At 37.0% G+C, this 25,712-nt stretch overlaps 1 protein-coding gene and 1 non-coding gene across 2 annotated transcripts; both read right to left on the reverse strand.

Moving 5' to 3' along the window:
- Positions 1-4,446: 4,446 nt before the first annotated feature.
- LOC114315843 (callose synthase 12) lies at positions 4,447-18,993 on the reverse strand. The gene is made up of 2 exons (XM_082878951.1): positions 13,396-18,993; positions 4,447-4,805 (listed from the first exon to the last, which is right to left on the reverse strand). The coding sequence occupies exon 1, from the start codon at positions 18,745-18,747 to the stop codon at positions 13,402-13,404; it is 5,346 nt and encodes a 1,781-aa protein (XP_082735077.1). The 5' UTR covers positions 18,748-18,993; the 3' UTR covers positions 4,447-4,805; positions 13,396-13,401.
- On the reverse strand, positions 15,681-15,761 carry LOC114315894 (small nucleolar RNA J33). The gene has a single exon (XR_003647958.1). It is a non-coding gene; the product is annotated as a small nucleolar RNA J33 (small nucleolar RNA).
- Positions 18,994-25,712: the final 6,719 nt, after the last annotated feature.

Below are 25,712 nucleotides of genomic sequence, written 5' to 3' on the forward strand. Positions count from 1 at the left end.
TTTCAACTTGAATATATTTTTTTGAATTGAAAAAAATAATGTATTATTTATCTATATTTTTTGCTTTTTAAATCTAACTCTAAAAATAATAAGTGTTAAAGATGATATATGTTGGTTGATTTTTGTTTTCAAAAATAGATATAGATGTAACAATATAGAGGCATATAATCTCTACTACTGCTCTGTTCATGGTTTTGGTGGTTTGAATTATTTTTATATTTTAAGAACCATATATTGTAATATTTTTTGTGGACGAGACATGCAGTGATTATAATATTTTTTTAAGTCATTGACTATAATACTCTTTTTTTTTTTTTAGGAAGTGCACATGTTATGTTGAAAATTTATAAAATTTTAAACCGCTAAACCGATTTATATCCATTTGTCAATTCGTCAATTCGCCAATCCGCCGGATTGACGAACGGATGCAGATTGATTTTTTTCAATTCACCAATCTGGCGGACAAATGACGCAATAGAGATTTTGTGGCCGCAACCAACCTGCACCCACCCCTAGTCACATTATATATAAAAATGCATATTAGTCATTTAACACACATCTTAATTACATCATTGGATAACTTACTTACTTTTCAAATTAACAAATGCTTTGGGAAGTGAGTTGACTTTTTGGCTTTTTAATTTTTTGACTATTTTAATCTGGAGTTAAAAAATCTCATTTGAAAAGGGTTTTTTGACTTTTTGTGAGAGAAAGAATGTAATGACTATAGATTGGATGTGATATTTTATCTTTTTGAGCTAAAAAACTTACTTTGTCTATTTATAACTAAAATAGCTCTAAACCCAACCAACCCAACCCTTCTTTCCAAACAAAGGCTAATAAATAAATAAATTTCACTTTTCATAATTTTTTTCATATTATACAATTTAACTTCACCATTAGAGATGTTTTAAGAGTCCCACTCAGCCCAACTTAAAAATGAAGCACATCAAGCCATTTTTAACAAAGCCAACATATACCATACCAACAAGAAAAGGGTGCCTTCAAATACTTCTCAAATTTTTTTTGGACGTCTCAATTTTTTTAGAGATTTCACTCGCAAATTTAAAATTTTCTCATTTGGATAAATTATGCAAATAGTCCTTATTTTTTTAATTTGTTTGATTTTGCCTATTAATTTAACAGATTATGTCATTTTAGACTAATAAATAACAGTTGTTAAGTTTGGTAGATGGAAAGTTTATACAATGTGTCAATTTGGTCACTGCTGTTTACACAATGTGTCAATTTGATCCTTATTGTTTTAATTTGCTCGATTTTGGCAGGAACCAAATTGATACATTGTGTAAACTATAGACACCAAATTGACACATATTTTGACTTTCCGTCCACCAAATTTAACAACCATTATTTATTGGACTAAAATAACACAATCTATTAAACAAAGAGGCAAAATCGAACAAATTGAAATAACAAGAACTAAATTGACACATCATGTAAACTACATTGACTATTTGTATAATTTACCCTTCCTTTTTCTTTCAACACTTTAATTAATCCTAACTCTACCCCCACCCAACCCAACCACCTCAGTCGCCGCCACCTCTTCCCCCGTGACACGCCCTAGCACCTCCTTGCTATCCATCGCTCCCTCGTCTACCTCTTTCACCGCCTGCTGCCACAACCCAAACTCTTTCTCACTCTCCACAACTGCCTCATTTTCTTCTTCTTCTCCTCTTTATGAAGCAAGGGTGTCGTGGCAGAAGAGGAAAGAAAAAGGGGGGGAAGGTGGTGACGAAGTTAGGGAGAGGCTGGCTAAAGCTACATAAGCTACAGAGGTTTGGATTTGTTCCTTTTTGAGGTGCATTTGAAGCCTCTCCTACAATAATCGCTAACCCACAGCAAGAACGTCAACTCTCAAAATTTTCTATTTCAAATCTATCAAAATAAAGAGAAGGATAAGTAGATATTTGATGTAACATTAATATCGCATGGTATTATTACATGTCACAAACTAAAAGAAAACTCCAAATGAGGATAATTGGAAACCACTACTTGGTCAGTTAAATAAGACACCATGCCATTGTTACACAGTTTTACGTTGCTCAGCTTTTATTGAAGATGCACGATGATCAACATCTTTCTCCTCATGTTTTCTTCACCCATGTCTAGAGTCATCAAATGGTCCGCGGGTAAAAAATTCGGTATTATTTAACTTGTCCAACTTGTTCCATGGAATCCGGTTGACTACCTAGCCCATCCTATTCCATAGAAGATCATTTAGAACTTTGCATGAAGGTTTGAAATCCAAACCTACCCATGAACCCGGTCAGTACAAGCCCGCATAAATAATCTGTCCAATCTTTTTTTTTAATATTTTTTAAAAAAAGTAACATTGTTAAATTAAATTTTAATCCATTAAAATCAATACTGTTCCAATTATAAAAATTTTATCCTTGTAAATTGTACTTTAATAATAAAAAAATGCACAAATCACACAATTTGTTAAAATTGAATTTGATAGTGACGTGACCGGTGATATCTTCCAAACTCTCAACTTTTTACATATAACATTATCATAATTTGTCAATTTAGTGAATTTATAAATTGTTTTAATAGTATTAATTAATTTGATCATATTAATTATTAGAAAAGAAAAAATAAATGTGTATAACTTAATAATATAAGTCTAATAAAAAATATATAACCCGATTCAGTTTGATTTTGGCATGTAAGATTTATGTTTATGGGTAAAATGTGATTTTAATTTTTGGGCAAATTACCTGGAAGTCCTATTTGAAAGAGGAGAATTCTATTTAGTCCCACAACCTTTTGGATACTCTCAAAAGTCAAATACGTATTTTTCTTTTTCACTCTTCTCTGTGCATTCGTTCTTCCCTACCTCTTTCTCTTCTTGATTTTTGGCAACCAGCGACCACGCGTTGCTTCTTCTCTCTCTTTTTGATATATAGTTATCGATGACCAGTGACCACCATTGATTGGGGTCCATCGGTAACCACCAACTTCTTTCTTCACCCTCACCGATAAGGAATGAGATGAGTTTCTGGTAAAAAAGATGAGTAGATCTACTCATATTTATATATTAGATTTGAGTAGATCTACATCAGATCTAACTAGATTTAAACCAAAAATAGTTATCGAAGTATAATTTTCTCGCTATATTTGTTTCTCTCATTCGATCTCTCAATTTCTATTTTTTCTTTGCTACACACTTCTATTTTCTTATTTTAATGGAGAAAATTTTTAAATTCTAAGCAGGTTGTTTTTGAGTTTTAGTTACAAGTGGTGAAAATTGTAAAATTTTACAGTTTCAGTTTGTTTGGTGCTGAAACGAATCATGCTTTAAAATTGTAAAAATTTTGTAGTTTCATAACATATTTTCCAGTTTAATTAACAAGGATAAATGCTTAATAGAATCAAAGTTTTAAAACTATAACATTTTTCAATTTCAAAACTTATTTTTCAGTTTGATTAATATTAGAGAATATTTGTTTAAACCCTACAAAAATTGAAAAATAATATATATATTTTTTCCCATTGTTGCTATTTGTTGTTATTATTATTTTTTTAATTTATCAATATTTAACAAATTTTACTATATTTTTTTATTTTAATTTCTCCATTTATTTTTTTTTTCTAACAATATCTTTGATATTCTGGTGAGTCTGACGATATTCTTAACGTCTAGCGAACGTACTGAATATTTCAACAACTTCCAGTAACATTCAAAACATTCCGACAATACTCTGATGATTTCCCAGTGATGTTGAACATTTCGGTAAATCTCTGATGACCATTTGACAAAAGTTCAACGATAGTGAGATATATCAACGCTTTTAAATTTATTAACAAAAAAAAAAAAAAAATTGATAACAATTAAAAATATATAAGACTAATTAGTACAATTGTTTTGTTTTGAAACTAAATAGATTTTGAATTTTGTATATAGGACTTACTGGTAAGTATGATTTAATTTTTTTAAATAAGTCCGACCTATAATCCAAACAAGCCACCATCTCCTTGACAAGCACATTACCACCCTGCCACCAGCTCTCCTCTCCCTCATTTCTTCTCCATCTAGTTACATAATTGATCTTCCCTCCATCTCCATTAACACTAAACAGAGAGAGAGAGAGAGAGAGAGAGGGGGGGGGGGGGGGGGGAGGGGAGGGAGAGCAAGTGACCATGGTTGCTCGCAACAGAAAACTTCTAGAGTTGGATATGTATACATACGTGCTAACATATTGCAGCCGTGCAAAGATTAGCCAATCCAATATATGTATACATATTTTCCTCATGAAAAAAAAGATATATATATATATATATAGAGAGAGAGAGAGAGAGAGTGAAGAAAAAGCAAAAAAAAACAGCACACATTTTCCCTCATTGCCCTTTTAATCTCTATAGTACAATGAACTGTATCAACATCAGGAACAAAAAAATATGAACAAATAAATAGCCGCATTGTGAGAAAACAACACAAAAATTTATAATCAGACTAGACTACCACACTGGTTTACTGACAATAGACAAATGCGTATCGCTGTAAAGTTAAAACCTGCGGGGGATTGATAATCACAAATAACAAGTCCCCATGCAAAACATGAATTGTAAGTATGAAAAACTGATTAATTACAACAGTAAAAAGGAAGATAAACCCAGTGATGATTGAAAAACCATTTGGCATAATCTGCTCCCTTAATCAAATGAAGGTGAAATGAATAGGCAACTGCCACCACTGTAACAACATACACACAAGAACCTCTACAATCTACTGGCCTCTCAACTTCTACATGTTTCTACGCCTCGTGCCAACTCCAAACCTGCAAAATGCAAAACGATCATTTTAGAAGCAAGTTGTTGAAGTTCTATATTTTTATGAAAATCAATCTAATAACTGCCATCAATTTCAGTAAAAACACATCACTGGAAAGTTAAATAACCATACTCAAAACAAAAGGGTACTAGATAAAGGCGTCTCAGCCTATCTACCATTGATCAAAACATGACATACCAAAACAAAATTCTTGGAATTGCCTTGCATACATACCGAAAGATAGCAAGAGGATAGATCCATGTCAAGTAATCCCTTGGAGACAGTATCTTACATAAAACGTTACGTAACAATTACAAAACACATTATGTAATCGTTGACACGTCCCAATTCCGATACAACTTGATTTAGCGGGTAGCATAAAAATCACAAGTGTAACGGTAGTTATAACGTTCCATTATGCTGCTGCTACAGCTGTTATGATATGTCAGCAGTCTGCTTTAAACAGAATGGTTTTCTTCAATATTTTCCCGTTTGTTTCGACCAAAATCGCTCTCCTAAACTCCAAAACAGTCAAAACTCCTTAGCTCTACTACTTTCAAGCAAAAACCTACCAGATTTTTGTGTTGGCTTCTTGATCTTCAACACAAGTTTTGACTGTGTAGAACCATTTAAAAAAAAAGAAAATAAAAGAAAAGAAAACAGTACATCCAGTTTAGTACCTATTAGATAAGGGTCTAGGAGGCATAAAGTGGGTACAAAGTTAGCCATTAGCAACACAACATAACACTCTAACAATTAGTTAAGATATAAATAACATAAAGTGGTGCAAGTGTGTAACATAACAATGCTTGATGGATCACATTGAGTACCTTTGTTTATTTTTGAGTTTTAAATACATTGATACATAAAAATCACCAATTACTAAAAAAATGTAAATTTCTTTTGACGATCTAAAAATAATATAAAAATTAATACAAGTATCAATTCCTGTTCGTAAATTAAACAAAATCTGGGAAAAAACATTAAAAATCCCAATATATGTGATTATGAAAAGGTAAAAAAGCATGTGTATTGGTAAGATTTATGGGAGTTGTATGAAGAATAAAGAACTTTGCAAACCTGAGCACCAAAAGGCCAGTGTGTTAGCTTCTATTAAGGAACTGGGTCCCAAAGAAGATAAGAGGGGTTAACAGAAGAGGAGGGGTTGCAAAGGAAAGATACCAAAGGCGAGTTGGGGCATATTGTGAGAACGGAAGAAATCAGCTGGAGACATAAGGCAAGGTATTTGTGGATCAAGGGAAATATTCTTCCATTGCTTAGCAAATGCACGTTGAAGAACAAATCACATAGGGAGGCTTGTTATAAATGGGGAAGACAAGAGACTAGGGGGGTTAGGAGAAATTCTATCAAAACCTGTTGATGCAGAACCAGGAAGAGAATAAAAGAATAGGAATTTGTAGGAGGATAGAAAAACAAAGAGAAGTAGAAAAAGGGGAACTAATCTCTATCAATATTCAAATCAAGTCTCCCAAATCCATTACCTAAGGCCATATATATAGGGACACCAAATTAAAGGAATAATCAAATAAGGAAACAAAATCATAAGATTAACACAATTCCAAATTAAAACAAAACTCTCATGAAGGAAATTCTAAATTAATTAAAATTCCTAAAGATAATCTCAATCTTCAACTTATACTTCATCCAATTCCTTTTCAATCCCCATCATTTTTGTACAAGGAAAGTGAGGGTAGGAGGCCTAGACTGGACAGATTGAATTTTGATTCTATCTCCAAGAAGGATAGGCGTGGTTTGCAAAGACATTTTTACAGGAGGAAGGTGGTGGTAGCATTGAAGAGCAAGTTATAATGAACTATGGGAATAAGGCTACTAGCACAAATGGTATAATTAAGGTTTTTCTCCAAGAAGGTTCGGATTTTTCGAAGGACATTATGGCTATGGTGTGTCAACTGTCATTTCCATGACCATGGATCACTTGAGAGGAGTTTGAATGCCTCTTTCATTGTCCCTGTTGCCAAAAAAAGGTGGCGCAGTGGAGTTGAAGGGTTTTAGGCCTATTAGCCCCTATCCATTCAAATTGATGGTGAAAGTTCTTGCATTCAGATTGAGGTTGGTGGCGGGGAAGAGGCTCAAAATGCTTTTGTGGAGGCCAAGCAGATCTTGGATGCAGTTTTGGTGGCAAATGAGGTGGTCAACTCTCAAATTAGTTGTGCAGCCCTAGGAGTTATTTGTAATGTGGACATAGAAAACAAGTATGATCAATTCAACTGATACTTCCTTCCTCGTATACTTGCTCGAGCGGATGGGGTTTGGTGAGAAGTGGAGATGATGGATTAGGTTTTGCATATTTACAGTCCATTTCTCAATTATGATGAATTGTTCTCCATCAAGGTTCTCCCCAAGCTTACGAGGTCTGAGCCAATGACCCCCTTTGACCTTTCATTTCATCATTGTCATGGAGGCTCTCACTCGATTTATTAACCAGGTAGTTCAGGGAGGTATGCCTTCAAGGTTAGGATGGGTGGAGAGAGGTTGTTTGTGTCCGACTTCTTTGTAGATGACACCATTATTTTTTATAATGCGAAGGAAGAACAACCCAAATAGTTGAGATGCATTTTGATTACCTTTGAGGTTGAAGGTAAATGTGGAGAAAAGCGAACAAATTTCATTGGAGAGGTGCAGAACACAGAAAATTTGGCAGCCAATCTAGGGTGTAAAAGTGGCAACTAACCTGTTAGATATTTTGGTCTTCCTCTTGGCTTTTCTTTAAAAGCTACAACAGTTTGGGACAATGTGGTAAAAAGATTTGAGAAGAGGTTGGCAAGGTGGACAAGGTAGTATCTTTAGAAATGGGAAAAATTTACACTCGTTAAGAGTATGCTGCCAAGTTTACGTATATACTTTTTTGTCTCTCTTCACTATTTCTAACTCTATCTTTTCTAGTCTTACCACACATCCACCTTAGCATCCTCATATCAGCAACACTCATCTTATCTATATGTTGTTTCCTAGTTGCCCAACATTCCGGCCCATACAACATCGCTAATCTAATAGCCGTTCTATAGAACATTCCTTGTAATCTAGTGGATACTCGTTTATCGCACAGTACCTCAGACGTACTCCCCTCCACTTAAGTCACCCCGCCTTAATTCTGTAGACCACATCTGCTCTTATCTCCCCAACCGTTGTAATAATTGATCCTAAATAACGAAAAAGTTTATTCTTAGATAGTTTTTTGTTCTCAATCTTCACTCCTCCCTTATTTCCATTGTTACTATTACTAAAATTACACTCCATGCACTATGTCTTAGTTCTGCTTATCCTAAATACTTTATATTCAAGTGTTTCTCTCAAAGTCTCCAATTTAGTGTTAACTTCTTCTCTAGTCTCATCCACTAAGACAATATCATCTGCAAAAAGCATACACCGTGACATATCATTCTAAATATTTCTCATTAACTCATCCATAGCTAAAGCAAAAAGATAAGGACTTAAGGTTGATCCTTGGTGTAACCCCACAGTAATTGAAAATTCACTTATCTCTCCAGTCAGCGATCTAATAGTGGTCACCACACCTTCATACATTTCCCTAATCACATCAATATAACCTTTTATCACCCCTTTCTTCTCTAACACTCACCTGTCAGACATGTGGGCACATGTCCACGACATGTGTATCAAACACGTACATGACATTCAATTTGGAGTTTTCATGCTTTTTAGATTGGGAGTTATGGGGACCAGTGAATTCTATGGGCTTCTACATAGTGTGGAAATTGATCGGCAAGGAGAAAATGGAATCAAGTAGATGAGTAACAAAGCAAGATTTTCAATTAAATCTTTTTATTCTACTCTTAAAAGGCAAGGTAGTAACACAGTCCTATGGCAGAGCATTTGGAGGATAGCAGTACCATCAAGGGTGTCATTTTTCGTTTGGAATGCAACTTTGGATTCGAATCTTACATTCATAATTTAGAAAAGAGAGTATACTTGCTTCCCAATTGGTATTGTATGATACTGACCATTTTGGGGGTATTTTATGTTTGATTTAGTTTCCAGATTCTATCAATCATGGAGTGGAGAAGATGTGCACTTTTAAGGAGACAAAATTGCTCATACATAAATCAAAAGCTACTTCAATTCACAAATTTCATTTTTTGGCCTACATTACATGGACACTTCTAAATTTGTGAAGTGTCTACATTGGACACTGGACATATTTGAGTAAGGGTATAGGATATGTGTTTGGCATGCTTAGTTTGACATGCACCCATCAAGTATGCCTAAGTAGTCAAGTTTACTATATAATGGTCCCTAATACTCCCACTTTATGCATAATATGCTCTATGTTAGTTTGTTCCAATTTACTCCAAAAAAATTAAATAAGCATTTAAATAATTCAACACTTTCACATACCTGCACCCGACACCTGTCTATGTAACATAGTTTTTAGCTAAACGAAAATTTATGTGAATCTTCTTTTGCTTTTGAAGATTTTTTGGGAGAGTTTTCTTATTAGGGTCCATGGCCTTTTTGCACACATCTAGTGTACAAAGGTACCCTTTCTAGTTGTCTTTCGAATATAATCAAAAAATAAAGATATGAAAAAAATCTTACCGAGCAACTAAGGAATAGATCATCCTTAGCAAAGAAAAGGAACTAGTTAGTTGCTGCTACTGTTAAGAGAGTTCAAGAAGATACACACCCCCATTAATTAACCCACTCGCATGATTTATCCCAAATTTAATTTATAATAGCCTCACACATGACACCAAACTAAGTTAAGAACTTAAACAGAAGACTAGTTCACTAATGATACCAGTCAATTGTTTGGACTGAGCAAATTTATATAAACAAAAATGATACAGCCACCACTTTTTATCACCTATACCAATGTAGGCCCCACCACCTTATATCTAGTAGGTAAGAAAATGAGGTGAGAAACAGTGATGGCTTAGCATATTCTTTGGCTCAAGTTTTTTAAGGTCTGTAGAGCCGTAAGGAGCCCAACTTAATGCTTCAATGGTTCAACTATCCAGTCACATCCACATTCCAAAAAATGGGTAACTTTGTTTGTACAATAGAAATGGTGATAAACTGTAACAAAGAGTGATCACAGAGTATGAAAGAATAGGACTAGAACATTAGAATTTAAAAGTTAAAAATCAACCCTCTTTTTTCCTTTCATTTTTGACTTGTCATTCAAAAGGCATCAGTAGGAGCACCACCTCTATAAACATGATTTATATAATCAAATCCAAAACTCATCTACAAACGAGGCTCTTCTACAAAATCTATGAAAGAAATCAGTCACAAAACTTGCATGTAATCTAAAATTGAAAAGTAGGCGATTAAGTGGCTTTCAATCTATGCATGGCAAATCTACACCAAGTTCAATTTTGTCCCTCCAAATGCAACATATCAAACACATAAGAACCACCCTATACCCTCCACAATCGAGCCCTCTTTGATTCAAAGTGAAATATCTCCTTAAATACAATGCTTGTATAATGCTAATGAGAACATAGTATGCTAACCAACGACTCTGGAAAAAGGTACAATTTTGGGTTTTAACCAAAAAAATCAAAATAGTTATCAACATCAGGAATTTGAAAACCAAACCAAAAGCTTAAATAATCTCAACTCCCTTCCGCTACTTCACGTAATCCATGCCACCAGCCACCAGCAACAAGGCAACTAGAGAGGTCATCATTCTAACCTATGAAGTACCGACACTTCAAAACAAGTGCCGTATCCATGTTGGACACACGGACACTTTGGGGACACACGGACACTTTAAGGACACGTATGGGACACACCGCATGGCATGTCCTCTTAATTAATTTATTTTCAGGAGACACGCCGGGGAAAGTTTGGGGACACTTCGGAGACATACTAAGGACATGCCAAGTTATTTTCTCTCCCATTTTATTTAATGCATTTGATGAAAGTTGAATGTTAAATGTTTATTATTTTTCTCTTAGATTTAAATACTTCATAGATCATCCATAAAAAAAGACATAAACTGCAAGTGTTAATTTAAAAGTACTTTTTTTAAATATAAAAAAATAGAATTGGAGTTAGTTTTGATTAATATTGATTGTTTGTGGATGTGATATTAATCAAAATAGTAAATAAAAATATATAAAAACATATTTTACTGCCGTGTCCGTGTCCCTATTTTTTTCGAAATCATCATGCATCCTTGTCTATGTCCGCATCTGTATCCGTGTCCGTGCTTCTTATATTCTAACTGTAGCATCTTTTCAACATCAAAGTGTAAGAATGGTTCCTTCATAAACTTTTTCAATCATTCCTTCCAAACACAAAAAGCACGAGCATATAATTTCTTAATTGAAAAATTATTCCTAGGGTTTCTTATTTTCCACTAAACTTGTCTTCCAAGCGCTCCAACAAAAAGTTAAAATCAAAGTTTTGAAAGGCAATATTGAGGCTCACCTCGAGGCCTAAGGAAAAATGCATTGAAGTTTCAATTTTTCGGTGAGAAGCTATGTCACAAAAATCTTACGATTTGCGATTTGCGATTTGATTCACAATTTATGTAAAATTGATACGAAACTATGGGTGAATCTATTTTGAAAGTGAATCTATAGTGAATCGGATAATTCACAATCGATTCACAATTCGATTCACTTTTTACGATTCATACAATTCTTAAAGCTATCATGTCTGACATATTTAGATTTTTTTTTCTCTATCTTTTAGTGAAAATGAAATAATAATGTTTAGTATGAAATAACCGATATATATACATAATTTGTTATTTTTTTGGTGATCATGAGTTTTTAATAAAATCCGATCAGATTTAGTTAGACCCAACATATTTTTAACATTTTCTTCTAATTTTGTTTTTTCCTAAAAAAAGTCATAATATATCTTTTAAAGATGTTTAAGGTTAAATTAATTTGCACAATGAATTGTCTAATGCTTTTTTTTTTATTGAAATAAATGTAGTTCAAGATTACATGAGTGAGGTCAATTAAACCTAATGGTTCTACAATTCTTTTCTTTTTTTTTTTGCCAAAAAAAAAAAAAGATTTTGAACTACAAGCATATATACCTTTCAAAGTATTTTAGGTTTTAAAATAACAAATTCTAATTAATTTTTTTTTTTTTTTTTTTTGGGGTCATTATTGCTTGGAAAAGTCTGTATGCTTATTGTTCAAATGTCAACATTGTTGTTAAGTTATTGTTACTTAAAAAATTGAGAGTACGTCTTTGTTCACTTTCTTTATCAAGAAAGGGTGATAAGAAATATCTCAAAAAGAGGAAAAAAATAAGATAGTGATCTTACATGGAAACCCGTGTTTATTTCTTACCCATTAGACCACGTCATCATCATTCAAAACAATATTGTCATTTAAGTTTACATATTTCATATTTATAATATATATTTAACATCTAATTCTGTATATATATATATATATATTTCTAAGTAAATTAAAAATGGTGACCAAATCTTTATGATTCACGATTTGGTACAAAGCCATTTTGATTCACGATTCGAATCTTGATTTGACAACTATGGTGAGAATCATCAAAAGGTTGCGCATCAATTTAAGGCGTATGCCTTTTTGCGCATAAACATATGAGTATTATGCATATGGAGAGCTAGTGTTGTTAAACTTAGTATAATACATGGTTTAAAAATTAAAAAATAAATAAATAAACTATATTCTATGAGAAATATCAAGTAAAAGACCTATTAGGAAAAAACACAAAGCTAAGTGATGCAGAATGTGTGTGCACCATGGAGATTTTATAATTGTCTTTAATATTTATTATCTAATTTATATTAGTATTTTATTTTTAATCATGATTTAATTATGAGTTTTAGTTTCGTTAGGATTTTTATTAATATTTGTTTTCCTATTATATTAGGATTTGGTTTCCTATTTCGATTAGGATTCTTGACTTATAAATATTAGATTTTACATTGCATTATCTAGCTTTTGAACTAATAAGATAATGAGTTTTAGGTTGTGGCCTATTGTGTTAGGATTGTGGACGTGCATTACTCATTTGCCTTTAAGTTAAAATATATGGCCAAGAGCCCATTAGTACAGTTTAAAAGTTTTATTAGTATTAGTCTGGTAGTAAGATTTTGGGGTAATTGCTAATCTAAGATGGTATCAGAGTTTTGGCTTTAGAAGGTCTTGGACACAAATTTCTCTTTTTGCATTTGATATGTTTGTTTGAATTCTGTTTGGTTGTTTGGTTGTCTCTTCATGTGCAAGACAGGATTGCATATGAGGGAGGGTGTTCTATAGCAGTTTAACCTTCAGGATAGTTGGTGATCTAACAATTAGAAGAATGCAAGTTTAGTAAACCACCCAAAAAAGTAAGCAGATCACACTGCACTCAAAACGTCAATGACAACACTGCATTGCTCATTATACCTATCATATTGTGCTCACTGAAAAATGCTAAAAAAGGCAATTAGATGGTCATCATCTTAAAAAAAATATGTAATGCACACAGCTGGGTCCATTAAGTCTGGGGTTTCAAATAAAGGTAATTTCTTATAATTTAAAAAAAAAAAAAAGAAACCACATTTTGACCTACCCAGAAAAGAAAAGGTGATTGACAATTACCTCAAGTCACACGTCAGCTTTAGATTTTTTTCCTGTCAATATCTTGAATATCTGCAGGCCCCTACTGAATGCTTCATTGAATAAAATCCTTGTCTGCATCGACTGGAAACCAGGCATCCATGATAGTAGTGCCACAGGAGCCATAACAATCACTCCAAAGATTATGTCGTATAGCCGAGCCACAGAAATAACAATCTCCCAAATCAAGGTTTTTTGTATAAAAGGACGGAGTACTTGGGCAATTAAAATAAAGCCCCACCCAGTAGGAAGGAATGCCAAAAGACTTGTGAAAAGATCAACAAATGTGAAGTGGGTGAACTCCAGCAAGGCAATGATTGCAAGAATGGCAAGAATAATAAGGAGGAACTGAACCAATCGATAGTATATGTGTTCTCTTGCAGCGTATTTGTCCCGAGCATATGCTACAATCATATAAATGCCAGCAGCCACAACCACATAGATCCAAGAGAGCAAGTAAACAGCAATACTTTTGCTCCCAGCAGCAATATCTAGCTGGTATACAATCCCGTACTGGAAAAAGAAAAAACGGAGGTCAAGGATTATTTCCAAAATCTTTCCCCAAAGGCCAGTTGTCCTCAGATGATCCTGTTCCTCATCCCACCATTTTTCCCAGCTCTGTTCAGCTTTTGCAAACACACCACCACGGTACCAAATCCAATTCATGAAATCATCAAAATCATAAACTGTCTTCAACCAGTCAAAACCTGATGGATTGAAAGCAAATGGAGCCAAGATCCATGACGCAACCAAGAACCAACTTGAGATGGTCAATACTATGTAAACAAAGGTGCCAGTAGCTACGGGGCTGTATGAAGCATACACTATGAGTATCAGCCCAAGCTCAATTGCCTTCACAAAGTGGCTACGAGCATAAAGTCTATAATTCTCGGCAAAACTCTTGTGCTGCACAACAAAACCACGCCCAGTTGCCCGGTACTTTGCACCACCATGAAGAATAGTTCTGCCAAAGTAGTGGGCACGAGTTCCCATGGAGAATGTGTAGAATACAGATGACAACTGAAGCTGCATTGTTATGAAATCCCATATGGCTCCAAGGAACCCTTGCTCCAAAGAATTCTCCACAATCATTGGGAGTGCAGTGAAGAAACCAAGTTGGATGATGAACTGTTGGTTCAAGATTGTAGCCAGTGCTTTGTTGTTGTTATTGTCTGCCGTTGCAGAAGCCTCAACTCCACTAAGTGCTAGATAAAGTCGACCCCACAGAAAAGCATAGACAGTAAGGATCACCATCTGTGTGTTAAAAAAGAAACCCACAGTAGTGTAGAAGAATGACAGCATCCGGAAGAAATCGAGCCTGTGTCCCAACCTGTAGACATCTCTACTCAAGACTTGCTCACCATTTCCACTTGCAACCTTGGCCTCAAACATAGATATTTGATTCAATCCAACATCCCTTCCCTTACCAACTTGGATGTACTCGTGATGAGTGACATTGCCGCCTCGTAATGTGCAATTGAAACCGGCAAAAATGTCCTCACTGATATTAATTACTCTGGAAGCTTTGCTGATTCCTCCCCGAGTCAAGAACCAGAATCTATCAAAGACATCGGGGTGGCCATAATGCATTCGAATTTTCAAAGGATTCGCCAAGACGCGCTGCCCCAAGGTGACAAAACTTGTTTCTTGAGCTGACATAAACCATGCAAGTGATGAGACAGAGGCAGTAAAAATGTGTTCTCGAACTCCCAAGATAGTAGGCTTTCGGATACCATAGTAGTGTCTGAACTCCTCCAATAAATTCCGCATCTTGAGAGCTTCCTCGAAATAGTTATCTTGGTTCATGTCAATGGTCTGGACTGCATCACCACGAGTGAAGATAAGGGCATGGTTCTGATTCTCCGGCTTTCCTTCTCCAAGCTTCAAGGGGCCAGGCAACTTAACTCGGTAGATCTCCACTTCCTTCTGCAACTGTTGATCATACTTCACCAGAACAGAATAATACTCCTTCTCATCCCTCCCCGAGAAAACCTCATCAACATAGGCCACTCGAAGAGCTTCATTGTTTTTCATCAGATACAGAATGTCCTCAGCATGGGGGTCCTTTTTTGCCTTTTGAGCCCCATATATCTGGCAGGCAACCACATAAGTGTATTTCATTAAAGCAGTCCCATATTCATGGCCTTTGAACAACAGACTCACTGAACTATCTGCTCTACTCAAACTCCTCGTAGATGGTGACCTTTCTGAGTTGAATCCATCCATGCTACCACTTCGTCTCATCGAGGCAAGTTCCTGTGATCCTTCCCTGATGTCCATCTCTGACGCAGAATCAAGAAAAGCCAGCATCTGAAGAGCCCGATAGTAATACATCATTCCTCTCACAGTGCGGGAGAGTGTCTGGCCTCTATATGATGCCCAAAGCCTAAGATCTCTTAGCTTGTCTGTCCATATTTCAGCATCATTTACCATTCCCTCTCCGCGCATCCGCTCCATGAAATTCTTCCATTCATCTGCATGGATAGTCTGTAAATAATATAAAGTGGAAACCCCGTCTTCGTTCTCAATTCGAAGTTGTTCCTTGCTATACAGCACTTCTTCATTGTAGTAAGGAGTCAATACAGTAAAAGCCATCATTTTCTCAACTTGGGGAGCATGGGGCATGTTCATAAACAGAGAGTTGCTGAAGAATGCTATTCGGCGTCTTGCCTCAAGATTTGTCGGGATATTGTGCATCGAGTCCCGAGATGTAAGAATGGTGTGCAAGCGCCGAGCCTGTCGGTAAAATGTCTCTTTATCAGCTTCAGGCAATTCGACGGCATTCTCAAAAAGCAACACCTCGCTTGAAACTGGCCTACGAGAAGCCAAACCGTCCTCCCTCAGCTGATCACTGCTTCTCTTGTCTTTATAAAAGTCTCGAATGGCAATCTCATAAAGAGCCTGAAGAATATTCACCACCTTGTTAATATCTTTCTTAGGCTTGATCAACAGCTCAAGCAGAACTATCAATTTGGCATGGATCTGGGGAAATGCATTCATATCGAATGTTTTTGTGAACTTCTCAATCTCAATCGACTGATCAATTTCTTGAAACAAAACTGTTATGATGGAATGTTCCTCAGTGTTGGATTTGACAATAGCACGCAGCAAGTGCCTTACACTGTCGTATGCTTCAATAATAGCACAACGCCTGTACTCATTCTTGCAGATTTTATACCAAAGCCACTTGTCAGGTGCATCTACTAACTCTTTGGCCTGGCTGAGAGCAAGCAACAGCTCATTGCAGAGGAGTAAACAAGGCCAGCGGATAACACTAACATTCCAGGTATTTTGAGGCAGCTCCAACAACTCAACCTCGTGGTCACTGATAATATCTTCTTCTCTGAATATTGTAATTATCTCATTCCATATCAAGGCAAACTTGTTTGCCTCCACCTGGTTTGATTCAAGCTTCTTAAAGGGTCGGCCAAGCCCATACCTCAGCTTCAACCGGTGAATTGCATCATTAAACTTGCTCTTCAGTGTTCCCCTTGTATTTAAAAGTTGCTCCTCAGGCATGAGATTAAACTGAATTGCACTAGCAAAGAACTGGAATCTCAACCTTAACTGCTGCATGTTTCGTATCTCACCCAAATGGTCAAACAACCCCACTGCGGCACCAACAAATGCGGAGTAGATTGAATACCAAATCTGCAAATCCATGAGGTAAATGAAGACCACAGGAAGCCACAACAAGCCAACTGCAAACCTATTGCTGTTACTGAAAAACTCATGCCACTCATATTTCACATCCTTAAGATTCATGAGGGCTTTTGTCGGAGAAATCATGGGTTTGATCTGTAGGAAGTAACTGAAGCAAAATTTTGTAGCAAGCACCACAACCCAGAATAAAGAATACTTTATATTGTCCAAAAGGCCTTCCCTAAGGCCACGACCCACAAATGTTCGGCTCTGAAACCACCATGTCAACAAGTAAAAGATTCTCCAATTTGTATTCTCTAGGAAATTCCGAATCCAGGGTAAAATAAAAAGAGCCAGTGCCAGAAGCTCCGGCACTATGTAAACCAATGCAACCTCTAGAAAAGTAATCACTCGCTTATCAGCCTCACTAGACCAGCTTCTATCACGATTCTTCTGGGTCCAAATTCTACCATAGAAAACCCCGAAAACAATGATCCACACAGCAGCAATAACACTCTTTAACACCATTCTCACCCCGAGCGACAAAGTCTCCCTTGAAACCAGACTGTACTGCATCCCAGCATCAAGAAGTGACTGAAGAAACCTGAACCCACTCCAAGTAAAGAACAGAGTCAAAACCCGAACCTGAACATTGCGAATTTTCAATGCCTGCCACGGATACTCCTTCCCCTCCCAAGCAACGATTATTGCTGCCTGAAGAAACAAAATTAACATAATCCAAAGCTTATCAAAGCTCCGAAGCAAGTTCCAAAAAGACCTCTGCTCCACAAATCCAGTCTTACCCACAAGCTTCCCTTTACTCGTGGTAACGAAAAAATTACTACCCACATCAATTGGCCACTTCAACTTGTCAAAACACCTCCGAGTCCAAAAGTACTCATTGATATCATCATAATTCCGCCACGCAGAATGTGGGGCAGTCCCATTTCTACTATTTTCTACCTCGGCACGAATGGTTTCGTAAATGGGTTTCACAACCCGATTCAAATAGGCGTTTTCACCAGAAATTGAGGGCAAAACAGGTCGACCCGTGTTCTCATCAATGTAATCCTCAAGAATTCTATTGAGTTCCATAGCCATACAATGAAAAATATAGCAAATGCATTCAGGAACAAAGCGTAGATTAGCGGACTCACCCCAGATGAGGAGATAGAGCGAGACGTAGAGCAATTCGCGGCGGTGATCGGAGTCTCGTCGCGTGTTTTCGGAGATCCAGATGTTGGATTTGTGTCCGAGGAAGGAGCACCAGGAGGTGTAGTTCTTGAGGAGTTTGCGGCGGAAGCGACGGAGGACGGCGGGGTCGAGGGAGTCAATGTTGTCGGGAGGAGGGGTGAGGTGCATCTGGGCGTTGGCGAGGTGGAGTACGAGGTGCTCTCGCTGGTTGCGAACGTTGTCGTTTTGGAAGCCGAAGAAGGCACCGAGCCAGTCGAGGAGGTCCATGTGGTCGTGCCATTGGATGAAGGGAGGTTTACGGAGGTCTCCGACGGCACGTAGGGATGCCGCGGCGGCGCGTACTTCGGGGTAGCGGAGGGAGGGGTGGTCGGCGAGGAGGTTGTGGATGGGGATTATGTTGTAGGGCTCTTCGGAGGTGTCGGAGTAAGGCCGGTTTGAGCCGTGGGATGGACCAGGGTGGTGGGATTGGACCGGTGGCGGACGCTGCCGGAGGCTCATTGCATCTCCGATCTGAAGGATGGCGGCGGCGGCGGCGGCGGCGGAAGCAAAGTGGTGTGGGGGTGTTGGTGGTGGTGGTGGTAGTAGGTGTGATCGGTGTATGTGGGCTTGGTCTGGATTGGGGGTGTGGAGATCCTGACCAAGAGAGAGAAAGTACAGAGAGAGAGAGAGGATTGGATTGAGTGGGGACCTTCTGTAATATTGCAAAAGAAAAGAGAATGATTGCAAGGGGAGGGAGAAGAAGAATCAACGATACGACCTGGTTTTGAGTGTAAATGAACCTAAAACGACATCGTTTTGATAAAATTTTATGATTTAAATAATTTAAATCACTTAAAATAACATCGTTTTGAATATAAATAAATATAAAATGATGTTGTTTTGACAAATTTAAACCATTTAAATCATAAAATTTTGAGTTATCAAATATTTTTTTTTATGAAGAATAGAGCGGCATAGCGCGTAAGAAATCAATTTGTTTACAATACTTTTGGATAAATTATAAGGGAGCTTTTTTGATAAATCCATTTTCTAAGAGCTTTATTCCATCCAACCCATATTCTTTTTGACTATTCCATTAGGTCCAATTTGAGATAAGAAGACCAAAATACCCTTTTCATCTACTTATGTTCCATTTAGTTCACATTATTTTCTTATATTTCAATAAGTCCTATGGGTGACATAATTACCAAAATACCCTTAATGTGAATGTTCACACCGTCAACGTAAATGTTCATATCGTCAATGTGTAGGGGCCCGGCCTATGTCGATCCTCGTGGGTGCCCGGAAAAATTCGAGTCGAGCCGGGCCAGGCCGGCCCACAGGCAAAAAAAATAGGCTCGGCTCGGCCTGTTGATAATATAAATATTCACATTGACATGTTAACATTCACATTGATAAGAGTGTAAAATTGGCCTGCGGCCCGTGGGCGGCCCGAAACCAGTCCGCCGCCCGGGGCGGGCCCGGACCGGCCCGTTCACAATGTGAATATTCACATTGACATATTAACATTAACAATAACATTGATAAGAGTGTAAAATTGGCCCATGACTAGTGGGTAGCCCGAAGCCCCGGCCCGAGTCGGGGCGGGCCCGGCCCTTCCCGACCCGTTGACAATGTGAATATTCACATTGATAAGTTAACATTCACATTGATAGGAGCGTAGAATTAGCCCGCGGCCTGTGGCCGGCCCGAAACCCGCCCGCAACTCGTGGGCTGCCCTGGGCGGGCCCGGCCCGACCCGTTAATAATGTGAATATTCACATTGACATGTTAACATTCACATTGATAAGAGTATAAAATTAGTCCGCGCCCCGTGGCTGCTCGAAACTAGCCCACGGCTCGTGGGCGGCCCAGGGTGGGCCCGGCCCGGCCTGTTAACAATGTGAATATTCACATTGACATGTTAACATTCACATTGATAAGAGTGTAAAATTGACTCGCGTCCCGTGGGCGGCACGAAGCCCGTGGGCGGCGCGGGGCAAGCCCGGTCCGGCCCGTTGACAATGTGAATATTCACATTGACATATTAACATTCACATTGATAGGAGTGTAAAATTGGCCTGTGGCCCGTGGGCGGCCCGAAACCCGCCCGTTGTCCAGGGCGGGCCCGGCCCGGCCCGGCTCGTTGACAATGTGAATATTCACATTGACATATTAACATTAACATTGATAAGAGTGTAAAATTGGCCCGTGACCTGTGAGCAGCCCGATGCCCGGCCCCGGGCCGGAGCGGGCCCGGCCCGTTGACAACGTGAATATTCACATTGACATATTAACATTCACATTGATAAGAGTGTAACATTAGCCCGTGCCCCGTGGCTGCCCGAAATACGCCCACGGCCCGTGGGCGGCCCGAGGCGGGCCCGGCCCGGCCTGTTGACAATGTGAATATTCACAATGACATGTTAACATTCACATTGATAAGAGCGTAAAATTGACTCGCGTCCCACGGGCGGCCTGAAGCCCGTGGGTAGTCCGAGTTTGGGTCCGGACCTACCCCGGGCCGCGGGCGAGCTTCGAGCAGTGGACAAATTTTACACTCCTATCAATGTTAATGTTAACATGTCAATGTGAATATTCACATTGTCACGGGTCGGGCCAAGCCCACCTCGGGCTGCGATCAGGATTTGAGCCGCCCACGGGCTGCGGGCCAATTTTACACTCCTATCAATGTGAATGTTAACATGTCAATGTGAATATTCACATTGCCAACAAGCCGGGCCCACCTCGGCCTGAGGTCAGGCTTCGGGCTACACACGGGTCACGGGCCAATTGTACACACTTATCAACGTGAATGTTACACATGTCAGTGTGAATATTCACATTATCAACAGACCGGGCCGGGCCCGCCCCGGGCCACCCACGGGCCGTTGGCGGGTTTCGGGCAGCCACGGGGCGCGGGCTAATTTTACACTCCTATCAATGTGCATGTTAACATGTCAATATGAATATTCACATTGTCACGAGTCGGGCCAAGCCCGCCTCGGGCTGCGGTCGGGCTTCGGGCCGCCCACGGGCTGCGGGCCAATTTTACACTCTTATCAATGTGAATGTTAACATGTCAATGTGAATATTCACATTGTCAACAGGCCGGGCCCGCTCCGGGCAGCGGGCGGGCTTTTAGCCGTCCATGGGCCGCGGGCCAATTTTATACTCTTATCAATGTGAATGTTAACATGTCAATGTGAATATTCACATTGTCAACGGGCCGGACCGGGCCCGCCCCGAGCCGCCCATTTGCCGTTGGCGGGTTTCGCGCCACCACGGGACGGGGACCAATTTTACACTCCTATTAATGTGAATGTTAACATGTCAATGTGAATATTCACATTGTCAACGGGGCGGGCCGGGTCGGCTCGCCCTGGACTGCTGTCCAGTTTTATACTCTTATCAATGTGAATGTTAACATGTCAATGTGAACATTCACATTGTCAACTGGCAGAGCCGAGCCCGCCCACGGCCCGTGGGCGGGTTTTGGGCAGCCATGAGGTGCGGGCTAATTTTACACTCCTATCAATGTGAATGTTAACATGTCAATGTAAATATTCACATTGTTAACGGGCCGGGCCGGGCCTGCCCCGGGCCGCGGGCGGGCTTTTGGCTGCCCATGGGCCGCGGCCCAATTTTATACTCTTATCAATGTGAATGTTAACATGTCAATGTGAATATTCACATTGTCAATGGGCCGGACCGGGCCTGCCCCGGGCCGCCCATGGGCTGCGGGCGAGTTTCGCGCCGTCACGAGACGGGGGCCAATTTTATACTCTTATCAATGTGAATATTAACATGTCAATGTGAACATTCACATTGTCAACAGGCCGGGCCGGGCCCGCCCACGGGCCGTGGGCGAGTTTTGGGCAGCCACGAGGCGCGGGCTAATTTTATATTCCTATCAATGTGAATGTTAACATGTCAATGTGAATATTCACATTGTCAACGGGCCGGGCCGGGCCCGCCCCGTGCCGCGGGCGGGCTTTTGGCCGCCCATGGGCCGCGGCCCAATTTTATGCTCTTATTATCAATGTGAATGTTAACATGTCAATGTGAATATTCACATTGTCGACGGGCCGAACCGGGACCGCCCCGGGCCGGCCATGGGTCGCGGGCGGGTTTCGCGCCGCCACGGGACGAGGGTCAATTTTACACTTCTATTAATGTGAATGTTAATATGTCAATGTGAATATTCACATTGTCAACGGGCCGGGCCCGCCCCGGCTCGCAGCCGGGTTTCGGGCCGCCCACGGGCCAATTTTACATTTCTACCAATGTGAATTTTAAAATATGAATGTTCACATCATTAAATTGCTAATCGTTCAAAAAATATTTATAAGGGTATCAAAATTAAATATAAGGGCATAAGTGTCCAAGAAAATAGTGTAAATCAAGAAAATGGACTTTATGGAATAAAACTATACATACATGGGACTAAATGGGTTAAAAAATTCCTTCATGGACTTCTTGGGTTAAAACACTTCTAAATTGGACTTATCAATAAAAATCCCAAATTATAAATATATTTTTATAATTTATTTAAAATATAAATTAGTTTATATTTTATTTTAAATAAATTTCAATAAATATATATAATTTATTTTTTAAAATTTGTAGTGTGAATAAATATAAAATATAATTAATTTAAAAATGAATATCATATTTAATTGTTATCACAATTTTTTTTTTTTGGTAAAGAAAAATAGCAAGCTGTTATCTTGTTTCCTTAATTTCTTTTCACTAACATTCATCTTAAATGCACACCAGATGTTTTTTCTTTTTTTCATTTCACTTTTTTCACCTTTATTTTTTATCATATTTTTTACTATAATTAAAAGATAGATAAATTACACTGACACCCCCTAAGGTTTATATTTATAGTTCTTCTCCTCACCTTTTGAAAATTATATCTCCTCCTGAGATTTAAAATTTCATTACAGATTCTTCCCTCAACCCTTTTAATTTTTTTAAATACCAATTTTACCCTGATTGGGTAAATTACATTGACAGCCCTTATATTTTAGAAATTACAATTCCTTTCCCAAAGTTTAAAGTAATATTACCAATTGCCCCCTCAGTTAGTATTAGTTGGAAAAAAAATTCATTGAAAAAAAAAATTAATTGAAAAAAAAAATTATTAGTAAAATTTTAAATTTTTGTTTAAAAACCAACGAAAACTCATTTTTTGAATTTCCGTTTTTTCCTCAAATTTACAAACTAAGACAACCATTTATAAATCAAAAAAAAAATTATCAAATAAGTTTTTATGACAATTTTTAAAATTTTTATAAATATAAATTGAAAACTGAAAACGAAATGGTTACCAAATAGGCTTCAGATGGTAAAAATGTTGTAAAATTAACAAATAATTAAATAAGTTACCAACATAAGAAATGACTTATTAAAAGATTCTTAGGCTATACATGGTTTGATTTTTAGAAATTTTTTTTAAAAAATAAAAATTAATTTGGTTAAGAAATAAAAAATAAAAAATAATTTTCATTTCGTTTAAAAAATAATTTTTTTATTTGTTATTTCTTAACCAAATTAATTTTTAATTTTAAAAAAAATTCTAAAAATCAAACAATACATAGCCTAAGAATCTTTTGATAAGTCATTTCTTACGTTGGTAACTTATTTAATTATTTGTTAATTTTACGACATTTTTATCATCTGAGACTTGTTTGGTAACCATTTCGTTTTCAGTTTTCAATTTATATTTACAAAATTTTAAAAAACTGTCATAAAAACTAGTTTGATAATTTTTTTGGTTTATAAATGGTTGTCTCAGTTTGTAAATTTGAGAAAAAATGTAAATTCAAAAAATGAGTTTACGTTGATTTTTAAACAAAAATTTAAAAATTTTACTAACATATTTTTTTTTCAATTAATTTTTTTTTCCAATTAATATTTTTTTTCAATGAATTTTTTTTCAACTAATAATAACCAAGGGGGCAATTGGTAATGCTACTTTAAACCTTAAGGAGGGGATTGTAATTTTTAAAATGTGAGGGATGTCAATGTGATTTATCCAATAAGGGTAAAATTGGTATTTAAAAAAATTAAAAGGGCTGAGGAGGGAATCTGTAATGAAACTTTAAACTTCAAAGGGGAAATGTAATTTCCAAAAGGTGAGGAAGGAAACTGTAATAAATATAAATCTCAAAGAGTGTCATTGTAATTTACCCTTAAAAGATTATTACGAAATTTGACTCATAATTTAAAAGTCAATTTTTTACTATAATTATATTCTTGTTACATGTACAAAGGTAAATTATATTTATCTCCCTTGAAATTTTTTTTTAAAAAAAAGTAAATTATATAAATAATCTTTATAATTTACATAATGTGTCAATTTGATCCATGTTATTTTAATTTATTTGATTTTGTCCCTTAATTTAACAGATTGTATCATTTTGGTTAAATAAATAATGGTTGTTAGGTTTGATAGATAGAAGTCAAACTATGTGTCAATTTAGTCTTTATAGTTTACACAATGTGTCAGTTTGGATCTTATCAAAATCGAGCAAATTAAAATAATATGGGCTAAATTGACACATTTTGTAAATTACAGGAACCAAATTGGCACGTTATGTAGAATTTCTGTCTACCAAACTTAACAATTGTTATTTATTGGACTAAAATGACACAATCTGTTAAATTAATGAGCAAAATCGAATAAGTTAAATAAATATTGATTAAATTGGCAAATCGTATAAACTACAAGGATTGTTTACATAATTTATCACCAAAAAAAAAACTAAAAAACTTATAATTTTAATATAATTACACTAAGGGGTTGTTTAGGGTGTCTTAAATAAGTACACTTTTTATCTTTTTGGACTAAAAAATTGAAGAAGAAAAGATAGATGTTTGGGTTAACTTTTGACTTTTTTTAGAAAAATGTGTAATAAAAAATTGTAAAAATTGGTTTATAGGAGAAAATTAGAATTGAGAGTTATGCAGTCGTAATTGTTGACTTTTGATAAATAGTGTTAACTTTTTAACTTTTTTTGGACATGCCAAACTTGACCTAAATTCTCTTGAAATTAAATAAAAAAATATTTCCCGCCTTCAATTAAAATCATTGTTTGTAAATGAATAGAAGTTGATAATATCAACAACATTGAAAATTGAAATACCAATTTTACCTCTCCGCGTCGACTTTACATGCCGAAAACACAATTATCATGGATATGAGCCCTCAAATGTTTCCGGAAAAAGGGTATGAAGTCTTCATGGCATATGGCTTAAATTACGGGGTTGTTTAGGAAGTTTTAAATAAGTGTATTTTTTAATTTTTTATGAAATATGAATTAGATTTGAAGTGATGTGATTTAAATAAGATGATGAGATTTAAATAAAATAATAACTTTTTAACTTTTTTAAGAGATGCCAAACCTAACCTAAATTTTAAAGATTCAATCTAAAATCGTCAAAATCCACGTGCACACACGCATTTGATTACCAAA

This window comes from Camellia sinensis, chromosome 7 (assembly GCF_055761805.1).
Source record: "Camellia sinensis isolate YWXY chromosome 7, ASM5576180v1, whole genome shotgun sequence".
In the NCBI taxonomy this organism is placed as follows: Eukaryota; Viridiplantae; Streptophyta; class Magnoliopsida; order Ericales; family Theaceae; genus Camellia; species Camellia sinensis.

What these genes read in the sequence shown, in the direction of transcription:
- LOC114315843 (XM_082878951.1), bottom strand. Translation starts at nt 18,747, where the DNA reads ATGAGCCTCCGGCAGCGTCCGCCACCGGTCCAATCCCACCACCCTGGT.